At 40.5% G+C, this 25706-nt stretch overlaps 1 protein-coding gene and 1 long non-coding RNA gene across 4 annotated transcripts in view; one reads left to right on the top strand and one right to left on the bottom strand.

Annotated features, from left to right (window-relative positions):
- The window catches only part of REV3L (REV3 like, DNA directed polymerase zeta catalytic subunit), a 116292-nt gene extending 98950 nt beyond the window's left edge, over positions 1 to 17342 (bottom strand). The window contains exon 1 of one of the 3 annotated variants that reach the window (XM_071741140.1): positions 16955 to 17342. In XM_071741140.1, coding sequence (XP_071597241.1) covers positions 16955 to 17093 — 139 coding nt within the window. In that variant the 5' untranslated portion in view covers positions 17094 to 17342. Of the gene's footprint in view, positions 1 to 9276; positions 9503 to 16311; positions 16416 to 16954 lie in introns of those variants that run through there. The other 2 variants (XM_071741141.1, XM_071741142.1) reach the window with 2 other exon arrangements.
- Positions 17343 to 17803: 461 nt separating this feature from the next.
- Positions 17804 to 24837, top strand: LOC139794886 (uncharacterized). The gene is made up of 2 exons (XR_011725294.1): positions 17804 to 18009; positions 24602 to 24837. It is a non-coding gene; the product is annotated as an uncharacterized lncRNA (long non-coding RNA).
- The last annotated feature ends 869 nt before the right edge of the window (positions 24838 to 25706 follow it).

Raw genomic sequence — 25706 nt, 5'->3', positions numbered from 1 at the left:
GAGGATGAATCCCACTTCAAAATCCTTGTACAATTCTAGTAGAATTCCAACAATTAGTTTGCAAAACTATTAGTTAAACAATAAGTTAGTTAAACAATTAGATTAGCAATTTAACAAATTCTAACAATTCTACAATTCTGGAGAATTCTAATTCTACAAGTTGTTGAGTCCCTCACTCCTGATTCTGTTCAGTCCCTCAATCTTGATTCTACATCCATAATATCAAATTAAGAATTACTGAAGTATTCTAAAGCACAAAACCATTTGCTGACTGTGCACATGGCTTTCAGACAGAACTGCAGTCATGCAGTCTGTATCCGTGATAAAGAACCAAAAAAACTATCTTTGCAGGAACAGAACTAAAAGAAAGAAAAGTCAAATGTCTTGGCAAAGTTTCTGCATAGGATTCCTATCTTGAACATAATCTTTAAAGGACAACTCTTGCAATGGTTTAGTCCAATTTAAAACAACTGAAATTAGTGAAAGTACAAAGCAATGAACAAATAACAGAGATACTGCATAAAAAGGGCAGCAGTTTGATATGGCAAGTCTTTTGATTTATCTTATTATTACCATATTTTCAAGGCTTGACATACAAAATTTTGTTTAAGACAAGAACTGAGGAGCGTGGGGGAGCTGAAAACCAAGTTGTGACTGTGTGAAAAACAGCAATCACATGAAAATTAAAGAACTAAAAACTTAATCTCATATGCAAATCACAAATGAGACTGTGGGTTCTGCTTATTTTCTCCTACACACAAGTAACTACCCTTGACAATTATGCATACAGAAAAAACACAGTACTCCAATTATTGTTTCTAAATAAGAACACTTATCACACATTTCTATAAGAAAGCGACAACAGGCAGAACTCCTAGAACAAAGCAGTTTTATAGGAATTGTGAATATTACATACTTTTGAAAAATCAAATCTTGATGTTATGGAACCTTATTAGCCAAATCATCTACTGGCAGACTTCCTTGAACTCAACGGATGAACTGTCCCTTGAAATGTCTCAAATACTAAGAAACTGTCTTAAAATAAGATCTAATACATTATTTCCTACAACAATACAGAGTTAACAAAAATCTTTAAATGTGCTATTTTTTAAAATTAATACTGTTATTGTGGCTGCTATTGTTCTATTGCTATGGACTAAGGTCTCTGTTAACAATTACAGAACATAAGTATTTGTCTGCCCTTTGGAAAAAGTGCAACCCACTTTTAAATAAAATTTATAAACAATTTTCTACTGCATTTATAATTTTTTTTCACCTTTCACTTAATGGAAATGATGAGTTTAAATTGTATCCACAGTTCCATTTTTATTGGTTTATTTCTCACTTTTGGGAAATACCACTCCATTTCATCACATTCTTTACTAACAGTAGTACTAACTGTGTTAACAGACATTTTCTAGTAATTTTTTGTTTGTTTTGTTTTGTTTGGGGTGTTAAGTTGTTTGGGGGGGGGTTATTTGGGGTTTTTTGGGGAGGGGTTATTTGGGCTCTTGGGGGGGGAGGGAGCTTTTTAAACAGATAAAGGGCATGAAAAACTCTAATACAAAACTACATCAATTCCAACCATTACAAACCCTCTCTGGAGTAAAGCCTTTTGTGTATGACTGGGCCTATGCAGAAATACCATTAAGCCTCATGACAGATTAATTTAAGAAGCCTTTTTAAAGATAAATAGAGAGACAAGGATGTCCAGTTGCAACTAAGCTTATTTTAAAATGTGACTGAAGCTCCTGAATGGAAAAAGAGCTCTTGACCTCCCTGTGCAATTAACAAAAGCAGTCAAAAAGCAAAAATTTTCACTACAGATGGGACCTATACTTCATTAATTCAGAGCTAAACTTCAACTAACTCACAAAACTAGAAACTGCCTCAGATCAGATTTACTCTAGAGTTAGGGATGAGTGTTCACAGAAGCTATTTGCCAGAAAAGCAACACTTAATGCAGTTGGCACCTTATCCTTTTACATGGCCAGTCTCCAGTACCAACTTGGGAGATTTCCTTGTTCTAAATGCTGGCAGCTACTAGACCAGAGGTTGATGAAAAAAACACGGTTCTCTTTGTAAATTATGTCATGTATCATGGTGATGAATTCTGTTGGTTAACTGAAAATTAATCAAAAATAGAAAAAAGCCACAACCCAACACAGAAAAAGGTCATATCCCATCAGTTCTGATCCTAACTTGCAAACAGTAATATCAGAGAATATAAAGTTTGCTTATATTATGTATTAATAATCACAATATTTTAAGCATTCAAATTAGAGACTTCTTAAAACACAGTGCTTTGGAAAAAAGCAATGTGTAATGAAATGCTAAAAAACAGTTGCTGAACTCTGGAATATCATAGAATTATAGAATGGTTTGGGTTGGAAGGGACCTTAAAGACCATCTACTTTCAACCCCCCCTGCCATGGGCAGGGAGACCTCCCACTAGACCAGGCTGCTCAAAGCTGCATCCAACCTGGCCTTGAACACTACCACAAATGGGGCATCCACAACTTCCCTGGGCAACCTTTTAACAGTTCCTCCCCACCAGTGTAGTGCATAACTTCTTCCTAATGTCTAACCTAAATCTTTCCTCTTTCAGTTTAAAGCCATTACCCCTTGCCCTGTTGCAACAAGCCCTTATATTCCTCCCTAGCTTTCCTGTGGGCTCCTTCAGGTACTGGAAGCCCACTCTAAGATCTCCCTGAAGCCTTTTCTTTTCCAGGCTGAACAACCTCTATTTTCTCAGCCCGTCTTCACAGGAGAGGTGCTCTAGCCCTCTGGTCACCCTTACAGCCCTCCTCTGGACTGGCTCCCTGTCCTTCTTGTGTTGCAGGCTCCAGAATTGGACACAGTATTTCAGGTGGGGTTTCATGGAGGTGAATTAGAGGGGGATAATTACCTCCCTCAACCTACTGGTTGAGCAGGAGGTTTGATGCATCTCAGGACACATCTGACTTTCCAGACTACAAGCACATGTCACTGGCTTGTGTCGAGCTTCTCAGGCATTTGGCCCTGTTGAACCTCATGAGGTTGTCATGGGGCCACCTCTCAAGGCTGTCAAGGTACCTTTGGCCTTCTTTCCCTCCAGCATTTTGATGGCACCACACAGCACCACAGTGCCATCAGCAAACTTGCTGCAGGTATATTCAGTTCCACTGTCCATGTCACCAACAAAGATGTTAAACAGCAACAACCTCTGAGGAATGACAGTCATCACTGATCTCCATTTGGTCATCAAGCCATCAACCACAACACTTCTGAATGCAAACATCCAGTCGACTCCTTAGCCATCCACTGAATACATATCTTTCCAATTTAGAGACCAGGCTGTTGTTTAAACCTTTTTTATTTCATTAAGTGTTTTTTTTAAGTGTTATATAGAACTACATTTAGTTTTTGCATATATTTTTAAATGGAGACAATACGAGCACTACAACGAGGAAAGAAAAAACATTCATTTAAAAATAATTGGTTAGTATTATAACAGTAATTACAACTAAGACATCATGGTTTATTCCTTAGGTAGAGAACTGGAAAGAATTTGTGGAGTTACAATTGAAGTCCAGTTCACTACCATGATGACAGACAGACTGTGCCATCCTTTTCGCCAGCAATGTAAATGTCCTAGAAAAATCTTCTCAAGAAGTAACAAGGGGATACTGAGAGATTTTGGCTGGTACCAGTAACAAGAATTTATTTTAAAAAATATTTAGAAAATTGATATAAAAAATATATACAGTTACTAGAAATCATTCATTTTCTATAGATGACACTTATCACTCACAATTTCAAGTTTTATCTTTAAATGCATTTAAAAAATATTTTCTCAAAACATTTTAATTTTCCCTACCAAGCCCATGCCAACAGATGAAACACTTCAAAGTACAATCACAAGATTCTACACTCATAACCAATCACTCCAACACTGACAGAGAAAAATATTTAGTGGATAGCACTCTTTCCCTATCACAGATTCCTCCTCTCCTAAAAACTGTAAGACATCAATACGACAGTTGCAGAACTTTCCAATGATGACTTAATTGCAAAGAAAGGTGAAGAAATAGAAATATATTAAATTTAAACATGCAAAATCTTGTTGAAAACTCAAGATTTGTAACAGCTGTACCAAGTTCAATTCTGCCAAAAAAGACTGGTTCTGGGTATGCATTTTAATGTACAATTTAGAAATACTGAAGAGCTGGGCTTTTATTCAGAATAGCAGAATATATTTAACTCCAGTGGGTCTGTTTATGTTAATGAATGGCTGGTATCTGTAACAGGTCACCAAATATTTGAAGAAATTAAGAAACCCTTTTAATAATATTTTAAAGGAGAAAAGTTGAGACTCCTTCATAGCTGCAGATGGAATGGACTTCTAATTCCCCAGGTTTTTTTTCCTTTTTTTCTCTTCATGTATCTATCTTCTTGTAGTCCTCACATGAAAATACTACCTCTAGTATTACAGAACCGAAAACTGGTAGAAAAATCATCTACCCTTTTTTAGTTATTCATTACAGCATCAATAAGCAGCTCTCTAAATACCCTGAAACAGAAAAGTTGCTTTCAGCTCTAGAATAGTTGAAACCTTAATTACACCACTCTACCAAAGAACCCAATTATTTAAGGACAACAGACCGAGTTTACCTCCACAAAAAAAACAATCCCAAACCAAACAGTGTCCCCCTCAAAACTTCCTCAGCTCGGCAATTACCTTGCATCAGTCTTTCCCCTTCAAAGTGACTGCCTTGTGTAAAAGCACTAACAAATAATGACGCTGTGCATTTGTCCAAGCACCAGTCAAATAAAATCAAATGGTTTCAGAAATCAACATTTATGCAATGTGATGGTTGATGCATCAAACTCTTGGACTAAGAAACCCCTGTTCAATACTGCACACCATAAAAACACTTAAAATCATCAATTAGAATAAAAAAAATGCAAGCTACTATATTTTAAAACTCATCAATCTATCTTACAGGCATACGCAGAAATTCAGCTGTATGATCAAGCTTTAGGTTGCAACTGATGGATGCTGCAAAGCAGTTGTGAAAACAGCCAAAGTCTTGTATTACTCAGTTTCAAACATTACTGGTGCTTCTTCTCACTCTCGGATGCCAAATTATCTTCAGACAATAAAAGCTTTACATTGCAATCTTAGTCACCAGGTTTTCTCCTAAACCAGCTTCTTACTAAATGTTCTCTGGCCAACTCTACTGTCATCTACTGTTATTTTTCCATCGCCATTTTAACTCCACAAATTTATTGTCAAATGCGTAAACTTCTGCTCTCAAAATACCAAGTCCCTGGTGATGAAGGTAACTACAAGTAAAATATACAATTACTCATATTTTTAAAACGATAGAATTCAAATATTCATTGAAATTCAATTGTTTACTATGAGTCCAGCGGCTACAGAAGCAGAATTACTGAAAATAATTACAATACTGTATTGCTAGTGGTTTCCATAAGAGAATGATATTCTGAAAAAAAAAAGAGTAACTTAGAATAAGATGTTGGTAAGGTTTTCTTTCAATAAATCAAGCCTACTCATAACAAGTAAGATTTTAGGGAAGCAGCTGAAGAACATGACAAATGAATAGGCTACAGAAAGCCCTTTTACGCTAAAGAAGAAATGATCAGTTGAAGACGTGACCTCTTTCTTACTGCGTTTGGGACTTGATCTGTTTTTAAAATCTGCCACATGTGGATCTACATTATGCAGACCAACCTATCTTTCTCTGCCAGCAAAAGATGTATTTCCCTGTGAATGCATCATACATGCAGAGCCAGGCTTGAAGTCTGGCTGGTTTTAGTTTGTTTCTACCAACACACTGGGAAGATGAACACCAGATATTTAGAATTCATTTCATTTACATTTTCATAGTCCTTAATCTAAAAATAACAACACAGATTTTCATGAAAGCAGGCAACACAAAAAGTGCTCATAAACTGTACAGTGCTCATGAGCATACTGTAGTTCTCTACCATGTTCTTGGACAGTTCTCAGCTGGGGGCAGGAGGGGGAGACGGACGGACAGACTTTGTTTTCTTTCCCTCTTCTCCCACTGCACAGAGTAATAAACCTCATGTAACACCTCATCTACTTCCAGCCACAAGTCTGGAGATAAGAAATTCCAGGGGATGAATCAGTCCCATAAGCCAAAGCAAGTGAAACCAAATGGGAGCAGCCTTAGATAACTGGTCCCTGTTGTTTCAACTCCAACATCAATATTTTCCACAGTCCTGGCTCTCAGCACTCTCCTTCCTGCAACCTCCCTTCCCCAGCTCACCTCACATGCTCTACATATTCCTTTCCATTCCCAGCCTTCCTTTCAACACATCCTTTCCTCCTGTTTTTCCATTCAGGCAATCCCTCCTACAAAATTCCACTTCAAACTAATGACTAACAATATTGCCATGCCATCTGTTTTCACAACATATCATTCTTTCTACACATTTTAATGCTCAGTTTATACAGAATGTAATTTTTTTTTTTTTTTCAAGCGAGGACTATCCGCCATTATCTGCACACTGCCTTAAACAACTGGTTTCTGTTCGTAAGTCTTTCATCTTTAATATAGCGGTGGTTAAAAATGAGTATTTATTTCCTTGATTAGGTTTCCAACTGCTGGCATAAGAACACAAGCTCACCAAAACCCAACATGTTGGCACAATCTGTAAGTGCTTAGCAAAACTTTATTCTGTTCTTCCCATCTATCCCAAGGTTTTGTTAGTGAGAGTGGCTTTTTTTGTTTTTTTTAATGCATCAGACTCAAAACAGGAATCTAGACTGTAAAGATGCTAAACTCATCTCTGCATGGGAACTGATAGTTTACAAATGCACATGTGAATGCACATATTTTTTTTTTTTTTTTTTTTTAATGCACGGCTCTTAAGGAAGAATGACCTGAATTGCTATGGCAAGTTAAATTACTTTATGCAAAACATATGCCACTTTTCTGAAGTAAAGAAAACATGGGACAATTTAAAACTCTATTTCTGATACAGAACATCTTTTCAGCCAAATGATTACTTACATTTAGTTATTTTACATTATTCCTATGTCTTCTGCTTGGTTAAAACATACCATTAAAAACTAGAAAATACAGACCCAGGATTTATTACTTTTACATAACCATACCATACATAACCATACTGGGTTTCCATAACCCAAGGTATCTACACAGAAGTTTTATAAACACTATAAACCAAACCTTGCTGTAATCAGAAATTAGATGTGTGTATACATTCACCTCAGAGTATGGCATGTTAAAAAAGGAAGAGGTGACTACAAAACACACACTAGAGAGCTCTAAAACAGATCTGATTGTTGCGTAACAGAGAAAAAAATGAAACGTGAGCAGAAGCAGCTTTGCAATAATGGAACATGGGGCCAGTAATTTGTCACATACTCTACAGGTCAATACTGAGGCCAATATTGTTTAACATCTTCATTAATGACTTGGGCATTGGAGAGATGCACCCTGAGCAAGTTTGCAGATGATAAAATTTGAAGGAGAGCCTCATATACCAGAGGATTGTGCTAGTCCTGTCAGCAAGACCTTGACAGGCTGGAGAAAAGGGCAGAGAGGAATCTCATGAAGCCCCAAAAAGGGGATACATAAGCTCCCCACCCAGGGATGAGTAACTCCACACACTACCACCAGCTGGAGGCAGAATGTCTGCAAAGCAGTTTTGCAGAAAAGAACCCAAGGATGAATCTGTCCTGGATGAACACAAAGTAGCAATGTGCCTCAGCTGCAAAGAAGGCCAACGTTGTCCTGAGCTGCATTGGGAGAGCACCACCAGCAGGTCAACGGGGCACAAACCTTCTCCTGAACACCAGTAAAACTCCTCTGGAGTGTGGGGTCCAGGTCTGTGTTTTCCAGAACAGGACAGACATAGACACACAGGCCATGAAGATGATTAAGGGCTTGACATATAAGGGAAGGTCAGGCAAGCCAGGATCTTGTAGCCTCAAGAAGGACTCGAGGGGTGGGGGATAGAAATGGGGAAGGAAATGTTGGGGTTTTTTTTGCTTGGTTGGTTGGTTTTACTGTGAGGGTGGTTAAATACTGGAACCGTGGCATTTCTATCCTTGGAGCTGGTCTAGGTGACCTTGCTTTGAACAGGGTGCTTCGACAATATCTAGAGGTCCCTTCCAATCTCAACATTAATCTGAGGATGAAAAAAAAAAACAAAAACACTTCTATCTTCTAGGAAAGAGACAAACAGATAATACAGTAGCACTGGGTTGTTGTAATGCTGTTATTTAGGTCTAAGAGCAAGGAAGGTTATCCTCAGTTCTACACAGATAATTCTAACAGCTCAAAATTTAAAATATTTGATAGCAAGTACTTTAAAAATAGATTCATTTTACCTCATTATAAAAAGCTGCCTGCAAACTCCCCTTATTTCATACACGCAGTAAAGCAGGTTTCATTGCTTACAAATGTAAATGCCACAAAGCCATTTTCTTAATGGTCAATGGATAAAATAATACAGGAATATGAAGGAAGATTCATCTGTAATGAAAGTCTTTTGCAACATTTTAACTACGTTAAATGGGTAACTTTTTAAAAGGAAATGTAAAAGTTGCTATACCAATAACTCCAGAAAATAACTTTCTCATCTGGATAATAAATATAATAGGGGTGCCAGCAATAAAAAATTATTCAGTACTGATCTGAGGGCAGTACCTGCAGAAGTGAAGACTAAATCAGTTTCCAATTCCCACAGCTTAACAAGATCTGTGCTACACAGAAACCCACCTAGGTAGTTTCAAACACAAAATGAAAGACTCATTATACATCTCATTACACAAAACTCAGAAAACTTGTATTGTAAACCTCCCCTGAGGAGTAATGCCAAGTATTATGGATTAGGTGCAACATTCCACAGCCCTTTCAATATTCCCACCGAGTACCGCATGTTGATATTGCACCTAAAATAGGACATAGAGCCTTGCTGCAGTAAACACTGGTTTAGTCAGCAAACAGCAGAGAGGCACAACTTGAATGTAAATAAGCAGTGGCTGCTCCCATTTTCTCTGTAATTTTTAGGAGAAGAACCTGTCACTGAAGGACAAACCCAACCTAGCAATGGTCTCTGTAGTGTATACTCTTTCTTTTCCTTTTTTCCAAATCTAAATCGGTTTTCACTAACACCTCCAAAAACTTCCAGTAACTTTTTTAGTTACAGGGTAATAAACTTAAAAGACAGCTACCTGGCAATCTTTCCATACCATTTTGGTGCAACGGTGTTTACCTGGACGCATGAAGAGGCTGTACAAAGCATCTGACCACTCAGTGCTGACAAGAATAATCTCAATAATCACAGAATGGTTGAGGCTGGAAGGGACCTCTGGAGGTTATCTGGTCCAAAGTCCCCAAAGTTCAAGCAGGGCCACCTAGTCAGTTCCCCAGAACCACACCCAGGTGGCTTCTGAATATCACCAAGGACGATGACTCCACAACCTGAGAAGGGATGCACATGTACACATAACATGAGCTCATGAATGTGCAGTCAATGTGGCAGACTGCAAATCCAGGAGTGGGTGACAGAGTTATCCAAAATGGCTGGCTCCCTGCTGATCACAGAAAGGCTGGAGCATACAGACATCAAATGGTTCCCTAATAAGCCATATATCCCCACCCCCATCCCTCAAGCCAGGAAGTGTGAAGTTTTATTTAAATGGCCCGACAAAAAACCCACAAACTTCTATATACTTTATAATGTCTTATAATAAAAAGCAGCTCTTGAAATATAAGAACCTTAAAAAATGTGCTTGAATTAAGCCTATGCAAACACTTATTTCAGAAAGTCCCTATATTTGGTACAAACTTTTATGGTATTTGATTAGATTCTTGTATATTTTGGGCTCTATCCTCAGTCGTAAAGTAAATGTATCAGGCAAAAAAATATTGCCTGTCTGTAAGCTCACATACTTGACTATTCCACTGTATTTGTTAAAATTATTGTTTTCAACAAAATACATGTAGACATTATGAATAATAGTGCAATTACAGCCTAACTCAACAGATTACATGGCAGATCTTTGCAAGTAGTCTCTGGACCTTTTTAATTAAGCCTAGGCCTTAATGTTGTAATTGCTACCACAACTATAGATAGCTTTGGTCAGCATATAAAGGAACATTATTTCATTGTTAATTTATTACTGGGCAGGGTAGTAGCATAGAAATAACACTGCTTGTAGGCAGTAGCTTCTTTAGTGTACTAGCAGCTCTGCTATCAATTTGATGTGAGACCCTAAGCAAAAGCCTTCTCCTCTTTACAAGAATACCTTGCTGTCAGGAACTTGCTCCTGAAATGCAACATAGCAATTCAGACAGTGAAACAATTTTTCCTCGTAGAATAAATATAATATAGAGAAGATATATATAGGAACTTAAAAAGCACCCACAAATGTAACACACAGGGACAGCACCTATGAAATGGCAGACAGAGGGGAAGAAGCATGTTCATCAGTCGTCAACTCAACATCAAATGATGACTGATGATCAAGACGAGATGCTGGCTTTCCAGAAGCTGGCTTTACAATAGCTGGAGATAAAAGACTGCTTCATTAAAAAAAATTGGCTGCTAATTGTCCTGAGATTTGGATCAGATTTCCCTTGACATGAGACTGAATCTCCAGTGACCTTGTCCCCTCATTCTGAAATATTTCAGCTGCTTGATATGTGAGACCAAACATCCACTGTAAATCTTTCAGTGAGTGTTCAGGCTGCTTCTTTCCAAATGGTTACATTTTCACTGTCATCATCATCATCATCCTTCTCAGAGGCCCACTGCACACAGAGGTCAATCAAGTCATTCAAGGGTAAAGGACAAACACAGGGTAATGACAACAGTTAGCAGAACAGGACATTAAATGATCAATACTGGGACTTTGAAACAAAAGATTAAGAAGAGAAAGGGATAGCATTATATTACAGCACCTGTTTCCTTCTTCCAGAGATTTATCTTTTCTACTGAGACTGCAGAAATTACTGAAAAGGAGCTGTTTCTCAGCGAGTGTTTATACACTGTCTAATCCTGCCAACCTCAGTTGTGATATGCATGTGCTACTCTGGTAAACATAAGAGAGACAACTATTTTCAGGCCAGTGTGTTATTTTGAGGAGATACATTTTACACACTAAAAAAGAAGCTATTTCAACAAGCAGCCAAAATACACCCTTAAGAAATATGTAACAGAACTGGAAGTTGTAGTTGAAGTAGATAAACTGTTAGTCTACTTCCAGGGGGACTGACCATAAAAATCAGTCCCAAGACTTAATATAGATGCAGCTACTTTGTGAAACATTTTGGAATCTGCTGCTGATGGAATTCTAAGCATGCACTGTCAATTATACATGTATTTTTTTATTGAATTACAGAAGTGTAAATGTATTCTGTGACTCAACCAAGAGGCACTCTACATTAGCAAAGAGAAGAATGGTTATGAAACCAACACTTGGATTTTAGTTAAAATATAGATTTTGTCACAGTATTTTAAGGTTTATTCAAGACAGAATTAAAGCAACCTGTGTATATGAGCACTAAATTTACTACTTGATGAGTTTCATGTCTGCAGAGTAGAATTTTACAGTTTATTCAGTCTCTCATTGCTCAAATAACTCAGCAGGCAATCTATACCAAGTATGTAACAAATGCTTCAAAAAAGAAGGTTCTTCAAAAAAACAAAGCCACAAACAAACAAAAACCTACAAAACCACCAAAACACATTAGAAAACACATCCTTTTAAAAACCAAGTTACAGGTTTTGACCTCCAATCACGTAGTTGACTAAACTCAAACACTGAACACATTCTCACAATAAATACCTTCTCTCAGATTCCTTGTTCTTACTCCAGCCCTGTTCACATCTCACAGAAGCTACAAACCTCTGGAGAAAAGAGAAACAAATGGACATGAGGCTGTTTTTCAAAGAGCTCTTCAGAAGTACAAGCTTGACGGTGCAAGATGCAGCAATGGTATGCTGGAAGTTGAGCTACCCTGTATGATGCTGAAAATCTTCCAGGCCATGCCTGTTCTGTAGTCCACAGAATAAACCCCTCTACCTAGAGTTGTGTGTTGGTATATTTTAAGAGAGGGTGAAGAAAGGTAAGGCAGAGGCATAAGCCTCACCACAATGGCCGATTCCTATTTTGCATCCTCACACCCTCACTTTGAAGCCACAGATGGGACTGGAATTACTGTTAAAAAGAAGTGCCCACTTCTGAGAAATGGAACGTGGGAAGTAGCAGCAAGCAGAATGATCCTGAGCTGCAAACATTGGGATAATGAACCAAAGAGGCTATTGGGAATAACTTCTGCAGGACATGGTCTGAAAGGGTAACAAAACTGGGGGGCGGGAAAAGAGTTAATCCTGAGCTGAGCATAGAAAGCAGCAAGTTCCTGTCATGAGCTCATTCCTTCTCAAGCGAGCTGCAACAGAGGAGAGAAAGACACTGGGATCAGATAGACAGCACGGTCAGGTCAGTGAAGGGGGAAAGGGGAGGGAAGAACAGAAGAGAGAAGACAAGCAGGCCTCCTCACTGAGTCATACCAGAGCTACTGCTGCTGGAAGGGAGCCAGATTCGAGGTGGAACATTCGCCTCTGCTTTCCTCCCTCTCTTAAAAAACCAAGGAGAATTGAATCCACCAAACTTAGTTGTCTACCTGAAATACATTCAGGTTTTGCCAATTTTAAACCCCTACTCTAAATTACACCTACCGTCAGAAAAACTTGAAATCAAAAGCATGGAAAAATAACTTCAAAACTTCCTCTCCTCTGGCTGAATTTTTGTGCTGCCCTGAAGATTCATTCTTGGATCAGTAATTTCATAATGTAAAATACAAAGCCTTTCAAAAAGACACAAGTATAATAAAGTGGGCGTTCAGGAAAAAAGAGTTACGTTGTTTCCCAAATGATACATTGTTTTTTCTAAGGTAAGTTCCTAATTTGCTTCTCCAAAGGCCCATATTTTTCAATCTAACACCCTTTCAAAAGCAATTTTAAAATGCAAACCTATTTCTTACGATTTATCACATAGATCACCTTCAAATCAAGCCCAAATCAGAATTCTCATTTTCATAAATATTTCAGCTGTTTTACAATCCTTATTATCATACACCAACAGGTATCTAGTGTGCAGTTCACAATTATTGTCTTCAGCTACTGGTACTGTCTTAAGTGAAGTGATAATTTAGCAACCTCAGCTTGTTTGTTAATGCCTCTCCTAAGATGACATCTACTCTCACTTTGACTTCTTTATGGGTAGATTTACAGCTTGATTCTGTCTTCCTGTAGTTGAATAAGCAACTGACAGAAATGCTCAATTGAACCCTCACATATTTTGAGGAAGGATTCAAATAGCTTGAAATGACCATAAACTAGAAGGAAGGAAGTCAAAACTTTGATCCCTCCACACACCACGACTTAGCAACAAGAATTACAATTCAAGAATTACCAATTAAACAAAAGACTACATGTGAGCAGAAAATTCAATTTTCATTATGATTTTACTGTAATAAACACAGCAATTTCTCAAAATTTTTTGACTCAAAACGTGTATATAAATTGCTAGCTACCAGAAAAGCAGCACTGCCTGAGAATACAAGGAAATTTTGATAGTGAATGAAAACCAATTGTTTTTAAGCATAAACAGCAAAATTGTGAGACTCCTTTAGAGATACAAAGTCTACTGTATCATATAATAGCTATGATCTTAGACAAAAAAGCACGAATTTAACACTGCTTTCATTGTATTACCACCATGGCAGTGTTGTAGCATTTCTGAAATTACATTTTTGAGTCATTATGTGAGCAGACATGCCAGTCTGCTTCAAGCACCAAATGGCTACAAAGGAATGAAATGGCTCAACCAGCTAAGATCATTCAAACAAATTCTAACGCACTTCACCTTTTGCATTTGTAGTCAGAATTTTACTCTTTGTATTACACAGAAAAACGGAAAACAGTAGGTGGATCTTTGAGTTTAAAAAGAAATTTTGATTCCTGGCCTTTCAAGCTCTTATTATGCAAAGATGTAGGACATGAAGATATGACTTGCAGTCTTGTCATATACAATGAGATTTCTTCTTCAAAATACCACAAGAAGCTGTCAAACATTATTGCCAACACAGTCCATTCTAGGAGTTTATCTTTTCATTAATTAAAAATCTGTTTTTTCCCTCCCCCAACAACCATACCACAAACCACTTTACCTTACAGATTGTACCAGCAAAGCTTCACAAATCAACTGTAGAGTGCAGGATTACACAGAGCTCTCAAAGATAAGCACACTGGCAACCCTCGTCATTCATATAACTCACCAAGCACAATACCTCCAGAAGAGGCAGAAAGAGTAAATAGGAGCTTTCAGAGCCAACATCCATAGATGATACCAGACACAAGATACACTGCTACTAGACATTTGACTTTCTAAAGACAGGCGTAAGCCACTTCCACATATGAATCAATCCCCCTTCACTCAGCAGGTAGAATTTGGAGTCTGTTCTGAACCTGACTCCTAATTAGCTGCACAGCATGGACACACAGTATTAAACAGGCTAAGACCCGAGCAGTGCTAATCATCCTGGAGGTGAAGCAACCTATACAGACACTGAAGTTTGCTGCCATGTAGGCAGCAAGGCAACTGAGCAACTTTCCCACAAGCAAGACATACACATTAAACCCAGAAAGAAAGGGTTACTCTTACCCAGACCAACTTAAGGGAAGGCAAGCATCACGCTGGATGTAAGCCAAACAGTAAGCACACCCCACTGTCTTACACAGGATATTGTAAGTTGTTTTCACTATTTCTTTTTCCTCAAAGAAAATGTCAATGTAGATGTAAGTGGTTACACTTAATTTCATTTTTTATTTCAACCATGAAGCAAATAAAGGGACAGTCCTCTCTCAAGTCACATTTATTTGACAATGACTGCTTAGATCCAACACCTCTGAAAAGAGAGAGAATTATATTTGTCTTGTTTTTTAAAAAAGAGAAAATAATGCAGAGATATAATAAGTTCTTGAAGCTTACTAGCAAACATTTGGTAAAGGTATAGAAAGGAAAAAAAAAGCCAGTGAAATGTTTAACAACAAAATAAATACAAGACAGCCAAGTCACACTTCCTTTGCAGACTATGTGAAGTATCTTCTCTAACCAAAATGACTTTAAAATGCTTCTATTATGCAAACTAATATTAAAGTTTACGGTTTGGGAAGCCAGAGATTTCCTCCTGTGTTTCTAACAGCTGGACAACTAAACTACTTCACTGTTTACTTTATGATGCCACATTCATGATATGGCATAGCCTAAACATTTTCTTAAAAGAAAATAAGCCTTAATGAGTTAACCACACGCACACACAGAAAGCCTGCTACCTGCCAGACAACCTCAGGCTCTACATTTTTTAATAATGAAATAGCTACTCATGCCATTACATAAATATTATTACATAATATCTCCTTTGTATGCAAAATTAGAACTACAATAAAATAGGCCCCACTATTTCAATACTGTATCTATTAATCCCACTCATCCACTTAATAATTTGAAGCTGTAGATGCACCAGATCACAACAGGTTTAATATTTTACATTTTGCTGTGTCTAAACAGAGGATGGATAATTCTGAATTTAAAAAAAAAATACACAACAAACCAAAATCAAAAAACCCATCCCCAACAAAAAAATCTGCTCTACTATAATAACCTGGTGACACAAAAGATACCATTACTGGGCTTTCTTATTCTGTGCTTTTTGTCTTGCCTAATGTTAAATGTATATACCAATACCTCATTTTCAACATGCAAGTCAAAAAAGTATGCAGAAATACCTATATTCCCAAGGTCAGCATTACACAACCTAAGTATGAGGAATCACAAGCAATGATATTCAACATGTCTAATGTATCAAAGAAATGGGCTGGGTTTTCTTCCAAACTTACTATTTAATGTGTGGGTGAGCTACAGAAAAATTCATTGTCCTCAATATTAAATTTCTTAGAAATTTGTTCTGATGAACAGAAACATACGTGAAATATGCACTATAACCGTGAGTCCACAGAGAAAAGGCAATGAAGAAGCGGGATGTGACATTAGGAAGTCTCAGGGGGCAACATGTGGCCAGCGGTTAGGACGTTCCTTCCCTTCTGCAGTGCAGCACCAATGCCTCCCGTTTTACGCGGTTTGTACCACGCTAAGCGTAAGATCAACAAAATCCCCACTTTGTAAGTACTGCACAACTCTCACTTGTGACTACGTTCCAAGGTTTCCCCTTGCAGACTCACCCCTCGCCATTCGGCACCGCAGAAACCCATCTCCTAATGAGCCGCCTTTACGCCCCCCCCGTGCCCAGGGGCCGGGATCCTGCCCTTTACAGGGGTGGGGGAAGGGGGGCAGGGGGCGGCCGGCTACCCCCGGTGTTTGCACAGCTGCCGCCGCTCGCTCCGGGCAGCCCCAACGCCGGCCGCGTCGCGCACAAAGCCCCGGCGGTCGCGACCCCTCCGCCACGGCCCGCACCTGCGGCCCGGCCCCGCCACCGGACGGGCAGGGGAAAAGCTACGCGACACCTCCGCCCGCCGGCGGCTGCTGGGCTCCCTCCCCGCCCCCCCGGGGACAGCCGGGGCAGGTACCCTCCTCGCCGGCCGCCGCCCCGCGGTGCCCGGGGCCGGCTGGGCCCGGTCGCACTTCCCCGCAGCCGCCGCTGGCAGGTGAGACACGCCGCAGGGGCGGGTGGGGAGGGAGGGAGGGAGAGAGGGATGGGGGGGGCGCGACCCAGCCACAAAGAGCAGGAGCTGCCGCTGCCCGCGCCACGGGAGGGCCGGCGACGGGCCCGGCGCCAGCAGAACCCGCGCCGCAGCGAGGCCGTCCCCACCCGGCGGAGGGGAGGGGGGCGGCGGGCGGCGACGGGGACGACGGGGGGTCCCTTACCTGCAGGGGTGGCGCCGAAGACTCTGACGACGGGCACCCGCTTGGTCGGGGCCTCTCGGAAGTGGGACTGGCAGGGGTCCAGGCCGGGCAGCGGGCTGCCCATGTAGTAGTCGGCAGTCACGATCCGCACTGAGAACATGTTGCTCGCCGCCGCCGAGGCACGCACTGAGGGAGGCAGCGAGCGAGCGAGCGCGGAGCCCGCCCGGCGGCTCTTCCCCCGCCGCAGCGAGCGCAGACCCCCGCCTGCCTGTCCTCGCCCGCGCGCCGCCCCGCCGGCGCGCGCGCGGTCTCCCTCGCACACACACAGGCGCGCGCCCTCGCACGCGCCTTTCTCCCTCTCCCTCCCTCTGTCTCTCTCTCTCTGCCGCTGTTCTCCCCCTCCCCTCCCACCCCCTCTCCCTCCCTCCTCCTCCTCCTGGTGCTGCTGCTGCCGCCGCCGCTTCAACCGGGCGCGGGCGCTGCGGCGAGCGCTCGGCCGGGGCACCTCCTTTCCCCCGCCCCTCCGTCCCCCCCCCCTCTCCCCCGTCAGCTCTTAGAGCCTGTCCGGCTGCGAGCGCCCGAGGGGCAGCGCGGTCCCGTCGCCCCGCAGCAGCACGGACGCCTCGGCGGCGGGTCCCCGGCTCAAGGCTGCAGCTGTTGTTGCCATGATGATGATGTCACGGACGCAACCATTGGGGGGAACGGGGAGGTGGATGGGCCCGTGTGTTGTGAGACGGGGGGGTAGGAAGGGGGGTGTAACGCCACCACTTCCTCAGCACATACTGGCGGCTTTTCCCCCTCATCCCGTCTGGTGTCTGTGTGTGTGGGGTCACCAGACGGGACACGAGTGCGCGTGGGGGAAGTCTTTCCAATGCTCATCCGCGGGGGGGCGGAAGGGGTGGGGGTTCAGTGATTCGGCGTTCGGCCGCCAGGCCTGGGGTGAGGCTGAGGAATCCCGAGCCGAGGATGAGACGGGCCGGGCCCGGCCGGGGCGGGGAAGGATCGCTGGTGGGACACGATGGGGTTAAGTTGGGTCGGCCGCCATTTTGGATACCGAGCCGCCTCGCTGCGGGAAGGTGAGTCTCCGCACGCTGCGGGGACTAGCACAAATAGATAAAATAATGGGGGCGGCAGGGGAGGGGACGAGGAAGGCAATAAGATCTCCTGCTGCCACTATTCCCGGGGCCGCGGGGGGGGGAGGGGGAGGGGAGCGGGGCGGTAAAGGCAGAGCTCCGGTAGCGCTTCCGCCGAAGCCGGCGCCCCCTTTGGGTGTAACGGTCCCTGCGCGCGGCTTGCGGGGGGCGCGGCCTGTGGAAGGGCGGTGGCGGTTGGTGCCGTTGCCGAGCGCGCGGGCGGTGGCGGGGCGGGGCTGGACCGGGCCGGGCTGGGGTGGCCGCGCTGCGGCGGAGCGGTGGGGGCTGAGCCGCGACCGCGTTCAGCTCGCAGCGTCCCCGCTGTCCCCTGCGAGCGGCTCAAACCCGCGCCCCCGGCCGCCTCCTTCCCCTACGCAGCGTGCTCTGCTACTGCGCTCCTTCCCCCCGCCTGGCTCAGCCCACGGTTGCAGTGTTTCTTTCTTCCCCTGGCCGCCCCTCTCACCATGCTTGGCCGTTACCTCCCTGCGACCCGGGAATAAAGATTGGGTGGGGAGCTGCCGGCTCTGTTGGCTGAGGGGGGCCGGGCAAGCCACCTCCTGTCGTGCTGCCGTACTCCCGCAGCCTCGGGCCCTCTCCGGCCGGGGAGGGGGAGGTAGCCGGCTTCTTGAACTCTGGCAGAAGTGCCTTAATCGGCACGGAGCGAGTCCTGAGCGAGAGCTAGGTGCCTCCCTGCCCCCGTCGTTAATTTGAGTAAAATTTATGAGGATTTAGGTTTCTCTTACTTGGTCCTTTAGGAGCAGTTATTTTGCATATTTCAGCTCTCGCGTGCAGGTTTTCATTTAAAGTGATAACAAAAACCGTGAGTTGGGATTCCTATTCCGGTCTCTTTGTCACAGAGCTGAGGATTTGAAGAATAAAACCACGCAAATATTGAAACAGTTGGCAGTTTGGAAGATTAGGCTGTAAAAAGGCAAAATATTCTCACATATACTAAGAATTACATTGTTATATATGTGTGCAAGACTGGATGATAGGAGACAAATGTACAAATCTATAAAATCTGACAAAAGTCCAATATGTAAAACATATGTTTCACATTTTACTTACATATGTTTTGGGTTTAGATTTGAACAAAAGACAGGGCAGGCAGTTGCTACCCTTCATTTTTTCATTGTAATGAACAGGAAGCTTGCCTGTCTACTCAAGGGTAAACCGTTTCCTACTCTTTCTTTGTGAGCTGTTTATTTTCACTAGCTCACTTCTGTTTTCCTCCTTAAACTCATCTTTATGCAAACAGAAAAATTAAACTACCTAGTCATCGAGAAATCTTGCATCAGAAGAATAAGTAGCTGGAATAGGGTTAAAACCCAAACTATTTTCATTGTATTTAAAGAACAAATGTGCCTACAACCTTTAATTTTTTCAACACATATTTACATCTGCCAGGCTGATATTTGAAAAATCTTTGGAACTCAGAGAATATTTTTAGGAATACTTGAATTTCACAAAGGCTGATGAATCACTGGGAGATTACTGGTGAAGCATGTTAACAAATGCTGTCTCTAGTTCTTGCCAGTGGAATACAGTCTGTACTGTTGCTTCACTAAATACATTTCTCTCGTTTGCTACAGGACTGGTAGGGACATTACACTATTCTTGTGTTACTCCATTCTGTGCTCTGTTGTCTTTCTGTTCATGTGACTGTCTTAACTTCCTGAGCAATTTTACCTTGCCATTGCTGTTTCTTTCACTGATGGCTTCGTGTCTTTGAACACTGACAAATGTGCTCTGATTCCCCTTACTGCATGAGTTTAAAATACTGTGACATCTGCAGTCCACTTCTTTGCAAGGGGATATCAGTCCTCTGCTATATTCTCTTGTCATATAGATAGGGAGCACCTATCTATAGGTCCCTACCTCGGCTGGGCTGGTATATATTCCAAGACATTTCAGCTACTGGAGGATTCTCCTAAATGAGTGTGGTGTGAGGTGTAGGCACAAGTTCATATCTGGTAGTCTTGCTGAAAAGAAAGCAATTGCCCGCGATATAATAGTGTAGATAGCTGGAATAACTAACTTTGTAGAAGGGGGGGATTGACTGAAGCACATAATTCAGAATCTTCTATTTCATTAAAAATTTTAAAGTTGCATATTAAATCGGAGAGAACTGTGCTTTGAATTAGAACTGTTGCAAATGGAAGACAGCAGGACTGAGACAGGAACAGCTGATATCTAACCTAGAGCCAGTTTCCTGTTCATATGAGGTATTACTTTGATTTCTGAAAATACTGAATGAATTACTGTCAGAAAAAAATGTAAGTGACTTTCTTTTTTGATGTGAATAGCTTGATCCAAGAAATAATCCTAGAGTCATGCAGGCATTTATATGGATATGCAGAACCTACATGCTTTCTCTTTCCCTTCATTTCTGAGAGAGCAGTACTGATTTTATATTCTTGCAGTCAAATCAAGGTCTGCAGGGTCACACCAAGGTAAAAATATGTTTTGAGACAAAGTTTTAGTCTGCAGTCACGGGAGTCCCCCTGCCCTTCTCCATATGCCCGTTCAAGCATTTGAATAGCTGCATAACAAACTGGATTCAGAAACTGATCCAAGTAAAAGGCAACCCAGCTGAAAAATATGGGTTAGTCAGCCTAGATAAGGTCACTGATCTGCCTCATTATGTAGGTGCATGAAAGACTGTAATTGCATAGTGATGGAGGCAGGGCAGAGACTAAGTTTGAGCAGCAGGAAGAAGAAGAACACTTCTTCCAGCAGTCATGGCTTGTGGTGGTTTAAGTTGATTTATTAAAGTTGCTGAAGTCTAAGGGTCAGTTTAACCCTTACAGCAGGTGACAGACACAAAGCTTGTTTCTGAATTTCCTACATTTCAACTTGTGTGTCAGGATTTCTTTACCACTTGCTTTATTTGTTGTTCACACCCTCATATGTGTACATATCTACTGTATATAAATTTGCTTGCAGTTTATGCTTTATTACCTGAAAATTGTGACATTCTAGGATGTCAATGATTGCAAAAGGAAACCTCAGGGTTAGAGCACACTACTACCTGTTTTCTTTTTTTCCTCGTATCTCCAAACTATACACTGCCTCTAAGGTTTCATCCAATTTTCTCTTACAAAGCAAGTCACCCCCTTTCTATGTTCCTCCAGTTGCTAAGCAGCAGCTGTTCTCCCCATTAGCCAGCCATGTATTTGCATGAAAATAATCAAGCTTGAATATATAACTGCTTCTAATCATGCACAGTTAAACAGCTGTACAATAAATATTTGAGTATTAATAGTATTAATCACCATAACTGATGGCTGTCTTAAAAGTTAGAATTTCCCTATAGAGTAAAATCAATATAGTTTTGCCTTTTTTTTTTTTTTTTTTTTTTTAATTAACAAAAGGAACATGAGTTCTTTCTTTCTTTCTCTTGATCCTTCCTATGTATCTGCTTAAAAAAACTGGTCACAAAATGGTATCTGCAGTTCACAAAAAAATTATGAATGCAAATATGAGCAATCATCCAGCATTTAAACATAATGGGGGCCAAGGAAAAGACACATTTTTCAAATATGCATAGTAGCATTATGCAACAGAATTTGGTGATAAAAGTTTAGACTATAACACAAAAGGAAAAATTTTGAACAGTACATCTTAACAGTACATCTTCAAGACTGACCTATGTATCTGTCTGTGAGTTCCTACTGATTTCCAGGATGCTCTGTATTTCTGAGGTCTATGGTCTCAAATTTTGGTGTGCTCTCTCAGGCTGGGGATGTCCTGGATTTATCTACACTGTATTTCAGAATGAGAGCTGGGTATGGCACACAGATTCCCATGTGCTGGTTCTTCAGGGCAGAGAAACGTTGTTTCTGCCAGGAGAAAACCTGGCCAAGCACATGGATCTAGAGTAATAGGCAGTCCACCCGACTGGTATTCCTACATAGACAGTGAGACTGTCTGCATTACACTCTTATTTCCCAGTGTGCCCCATCAACTAAGTGAATGAAAACAGTCTAAATCTTCAGAATGAAATAATTGGAGCTATGTTATGTATTTTTGTACTATGTTAGTCTTTAGGGCTCCCTAAACACTCAGTGCAAAAAGTAGTCCTGTTAGTCTGCAAAAGAGAGTACACTGGATGAGAAGCTGTCTAGAAGTGCTGAAAAAAGTATAAGCTGAATATTCCCCTGCTCAAAGGAATAAGGCTGAAATCTCTCAAGATTCTCAGTTTGATGTCTTCTCCTAGAGTCAAGTACCTAAGCAAGTACAACCTTTATATTATTTGGGAAATGTAGGGGATACTAGGGAAAGATAGCTTCAAGTTGAGCAGGTCTGGTATTTGAAAACAGATCCCCATTTCACATACGGGTGCCTTAGCAGTAGGTTAGGGGATAAACTAATGCACATATGCAAAATATTAGGAAAGATTAATTTCTAATGCTCTTTCATGTTTTAAGAATGCTTGTTAGATCAGACATCATAGGTTAGGTACCCAGGGTTCCTCATATGGAAGTCCTGACAAGCCTTGCTTAAAATCCAGGTAGTTAGGCCCACTCATGCTGGAATTTGAGGCAACACTTTGTGTGCCCATCAGGCCAGTGGAAGGTCAAGGCCTGCCTGGATGTTTCCAGACAAAAATCAGAGGACAGCATGTGAACATCAAGGAATTGATCAACTTACAGGATACCAAACTACCTTAAAGTGCCACTTAGGCTGCTGAATTCATTTCTGGAGGTAACTGTGCTCTGGGAATAATGCTTAAGATCCTAATTAATGAGATTTAATTTTTTTTTTATTATTATTTTAATTCCCAGTGAATAGATACATGTGAGGCAATAGAATCTGAAGTGTAGTGATGTCAGGTTCTATTAAATCAATGGCCTTACACTAACGTCTTGCCATTAAAATCCTGATGGGAAAATAAACCTAGGTACCAATTATGAAAAGATGAGAAGTATCAAAGCAATCTTTTAGCAAAGACTCTTAATAAACCTATTAGGGCAAGAATGGTGCCATCTGATTGGAAAGTGACAAATATGAAGGAGAGCTGGAGGAAGTCTTATGTGGGACATAGAAAATAATATGTAGGATAAACAAAGGCATAGAAGTAAAAATAAATAAATCTTTTGTGTAGTAAAGGTAGATTTTATTAGGTAATGGGGCATTTTATCTTCTAATCAACATTGACAAAGGAAATTAAGTAGATTTAATTTGTACTCCATAAGAAGATTCACTATAGTGCCATATGAGAAATTAAGTAGGATGCATAATTTAAAGAATTGCTAAAGGGAAATACCAGTGGGTGGTGTTGAAATAAGGACTATAAAGCTAGAGGTTGGCTAGAAGTAGAGTCTTCCTATTTATTGTTTTTACTGTAGTCCTCTCTACCATATAAGTAAAAGTTGTTCGTAACCTTAAGTTTGGAGGAGAACAGGCATACCATATAAGAAGAATTGTGTGGTTTGGAATGACAGAAATGTCACAGCATTTGCACATGAGAGGCAAGATTTTGCACTTTTAAAATTGTTAAGAATTTTCTGCTCTGAACTGGAATGTCAGAAAGGTCAGAAGAAAAGATATGAAAGTCATAGTAGTATGGATCTATCCCCATGATGGGGTTTAAAAGAGTCAAAATCCTAAACTTCATGAACTGAGTTACTTCTAGTAAAGGAAGTGATGTATCAATGTCATTTTACAAGATCTTGGTCATATCTTATTTGGACTATTTTTTGTGTTGCCAGGAGAAATTAAATTAAACTAGAAGAGGTAAGAGTAGGGTTCTGAAAGATGTAAAAAGCCTTTCTATCAAGAAGATAAAAATGGAAAAGTGAAAGATGAGCAAATACGAGAAAGATGAGAAATATACGATGAGAAAATATGAATATACTTTCTTAGTATATCCATAACTTTGGAGTAAGCAAAAATAAAAAATATTTAAACAAAAAGCAGTGTTGGTGTAGAATTATTGAAATGGAAAATTAACTGGCCGTGAAAGAAGGTTTCTAACCAGTGAAGGCATTAATTTCTTCTCTCAGTGAAAGTAACAGAGCAGAGAGCATTTTAACAAGTTTTAATATGGAAGTTGATGAGGTTATAAAAAGGGTTATATGATGTTTGCTGGTTATCACAGATGACTGCATCTTATCAGAATTCTAGAAGATTTGCTTGTAGTTCATCAGACATTTCAACAGTGAGTTCCACTAAGTGATGCTGACATTTTAGCTATTAGGATAAATGAGTTTTCATCATTCTTGTGTAAAACACATTGTATACCACAGATATTGTATAGCTTTCTAGTTCAGAAAACCCTGAATGTAGCACAAAATCCAACCCTGTTACAACGCGTTGTAGCCTTATGTACATGTTCATATCTGTAAATGAGTTATGTATGCAAATTCACATACATAATGGTTACATGAAAATGAAAAGCCATTTATGACCATTTTTGCTTCCCAAATTGTATTTTCATTTAGCAGCTTATATTTCAATGGTAGCTTTTATTGAAAGTTATTTAGTTTTTTGTTTGTTTTGAAAGTAACAGTTTTCCTTCTGACATTTTCAGGTCTTGCTGTTGCCTCGTATCAGGAAGACCTACCAATGACCCTGCATACAGGAAAATGCATAAGTATTAAAGAAAATTATAAAAACTGAAATGTAAAAATACATAATTACACACACAGCAATGTGGAACTATACCACTGTTGTTTTTTTTTTAAATTGAGAAAGTCTGTTTAATTGAGAAACAGCATATGTGTAATATAAGCAAAAGGTCATTAAACACTTGATTTTAATTTAAAACATGAGATTCCTGATTTCTTCTGTGCTGACAAATATCTCCATTTTAAGAAGGGGTTGAGGTTCCCTCCCATGCTTGGAGAATGACCTATTGTAAAGAGCAAAAAGAGTGCATAAGGAATTGAGCTTAGTATGATTGAGGAACAGTTAACAGTGTAGTACTAAGTTTAGTGATTGGATGCATGACAATGGGAATTTCATAGATGAAATTTTATTAAGATGAACTGATTAAGCCTTAGATAATTGAGGAACAGTGCTAGAGCTGTTTTTATGAGTGACATTTCTGAATGCCTGTAATTAAAAAAGTCTGCTGTCTAGTGCTTGGATCAATTGACTATAAAAGTGGGTATGAACTTAAAAGAGAAAATTGTGTAGTGGCATATCAAATTGAATATTAATACTTTTGTTTGTGGGAATGTTGTGCTCAACAGTGAGAGCTACTGGCAAATAGTAGAGTATAAAAGGGAAAATGGTTGAGCATTTGAATAGTTTTTGATGTAAAAATAAGTTATGATTTTTTTATTTTTTTTTTACAAAAAAGCAGCCAGTTGAGGCTGCATGTGATTGATTCCATATTCCCTGGAGAAAGCATATGTGACTGGGTGGAATGTAGTGACTTAAAAGTCTATTTAATTTATACGTGTGCATATCTCTGTGTGTACACATCCCTATCTTGCTCTCTGTGGTGCCACTTGGGTAAATGGTTGTAGGAATTGTTTTCAAACAGGCAAGTGAAAGATAATTTTTCACATGGTAGTTCTAAAGGTTGAAGCATTTAGTTGAAACTCTCCATTGAGAAATATGTCTGGTGTGAAGAAAATCAGCCCAAATGGTTCAAATAGTAAGTAATTAAAAATATTTTATTATGCAAA

Source organism: Heliangelus exortis, chromosome 3 (assembly GCF_036169615.1).
Source record: "Heliangelus exortis chromosome 3, bHelExo1.hap1, whole genome shotgun sequence".
NCBI classification, from domain to species: domain Eukaryota; kingdom Metazoa; phylum Chordata; class Aves; order Apodiformes; family Trochilidae; genus Heliangelus; species Heliangelus exortis.
The sequence above is the reverse complement of the archived record's forward strand: the minus strand, read 5'-3'. Positions and strand labels throughout refer to the sequence as shown.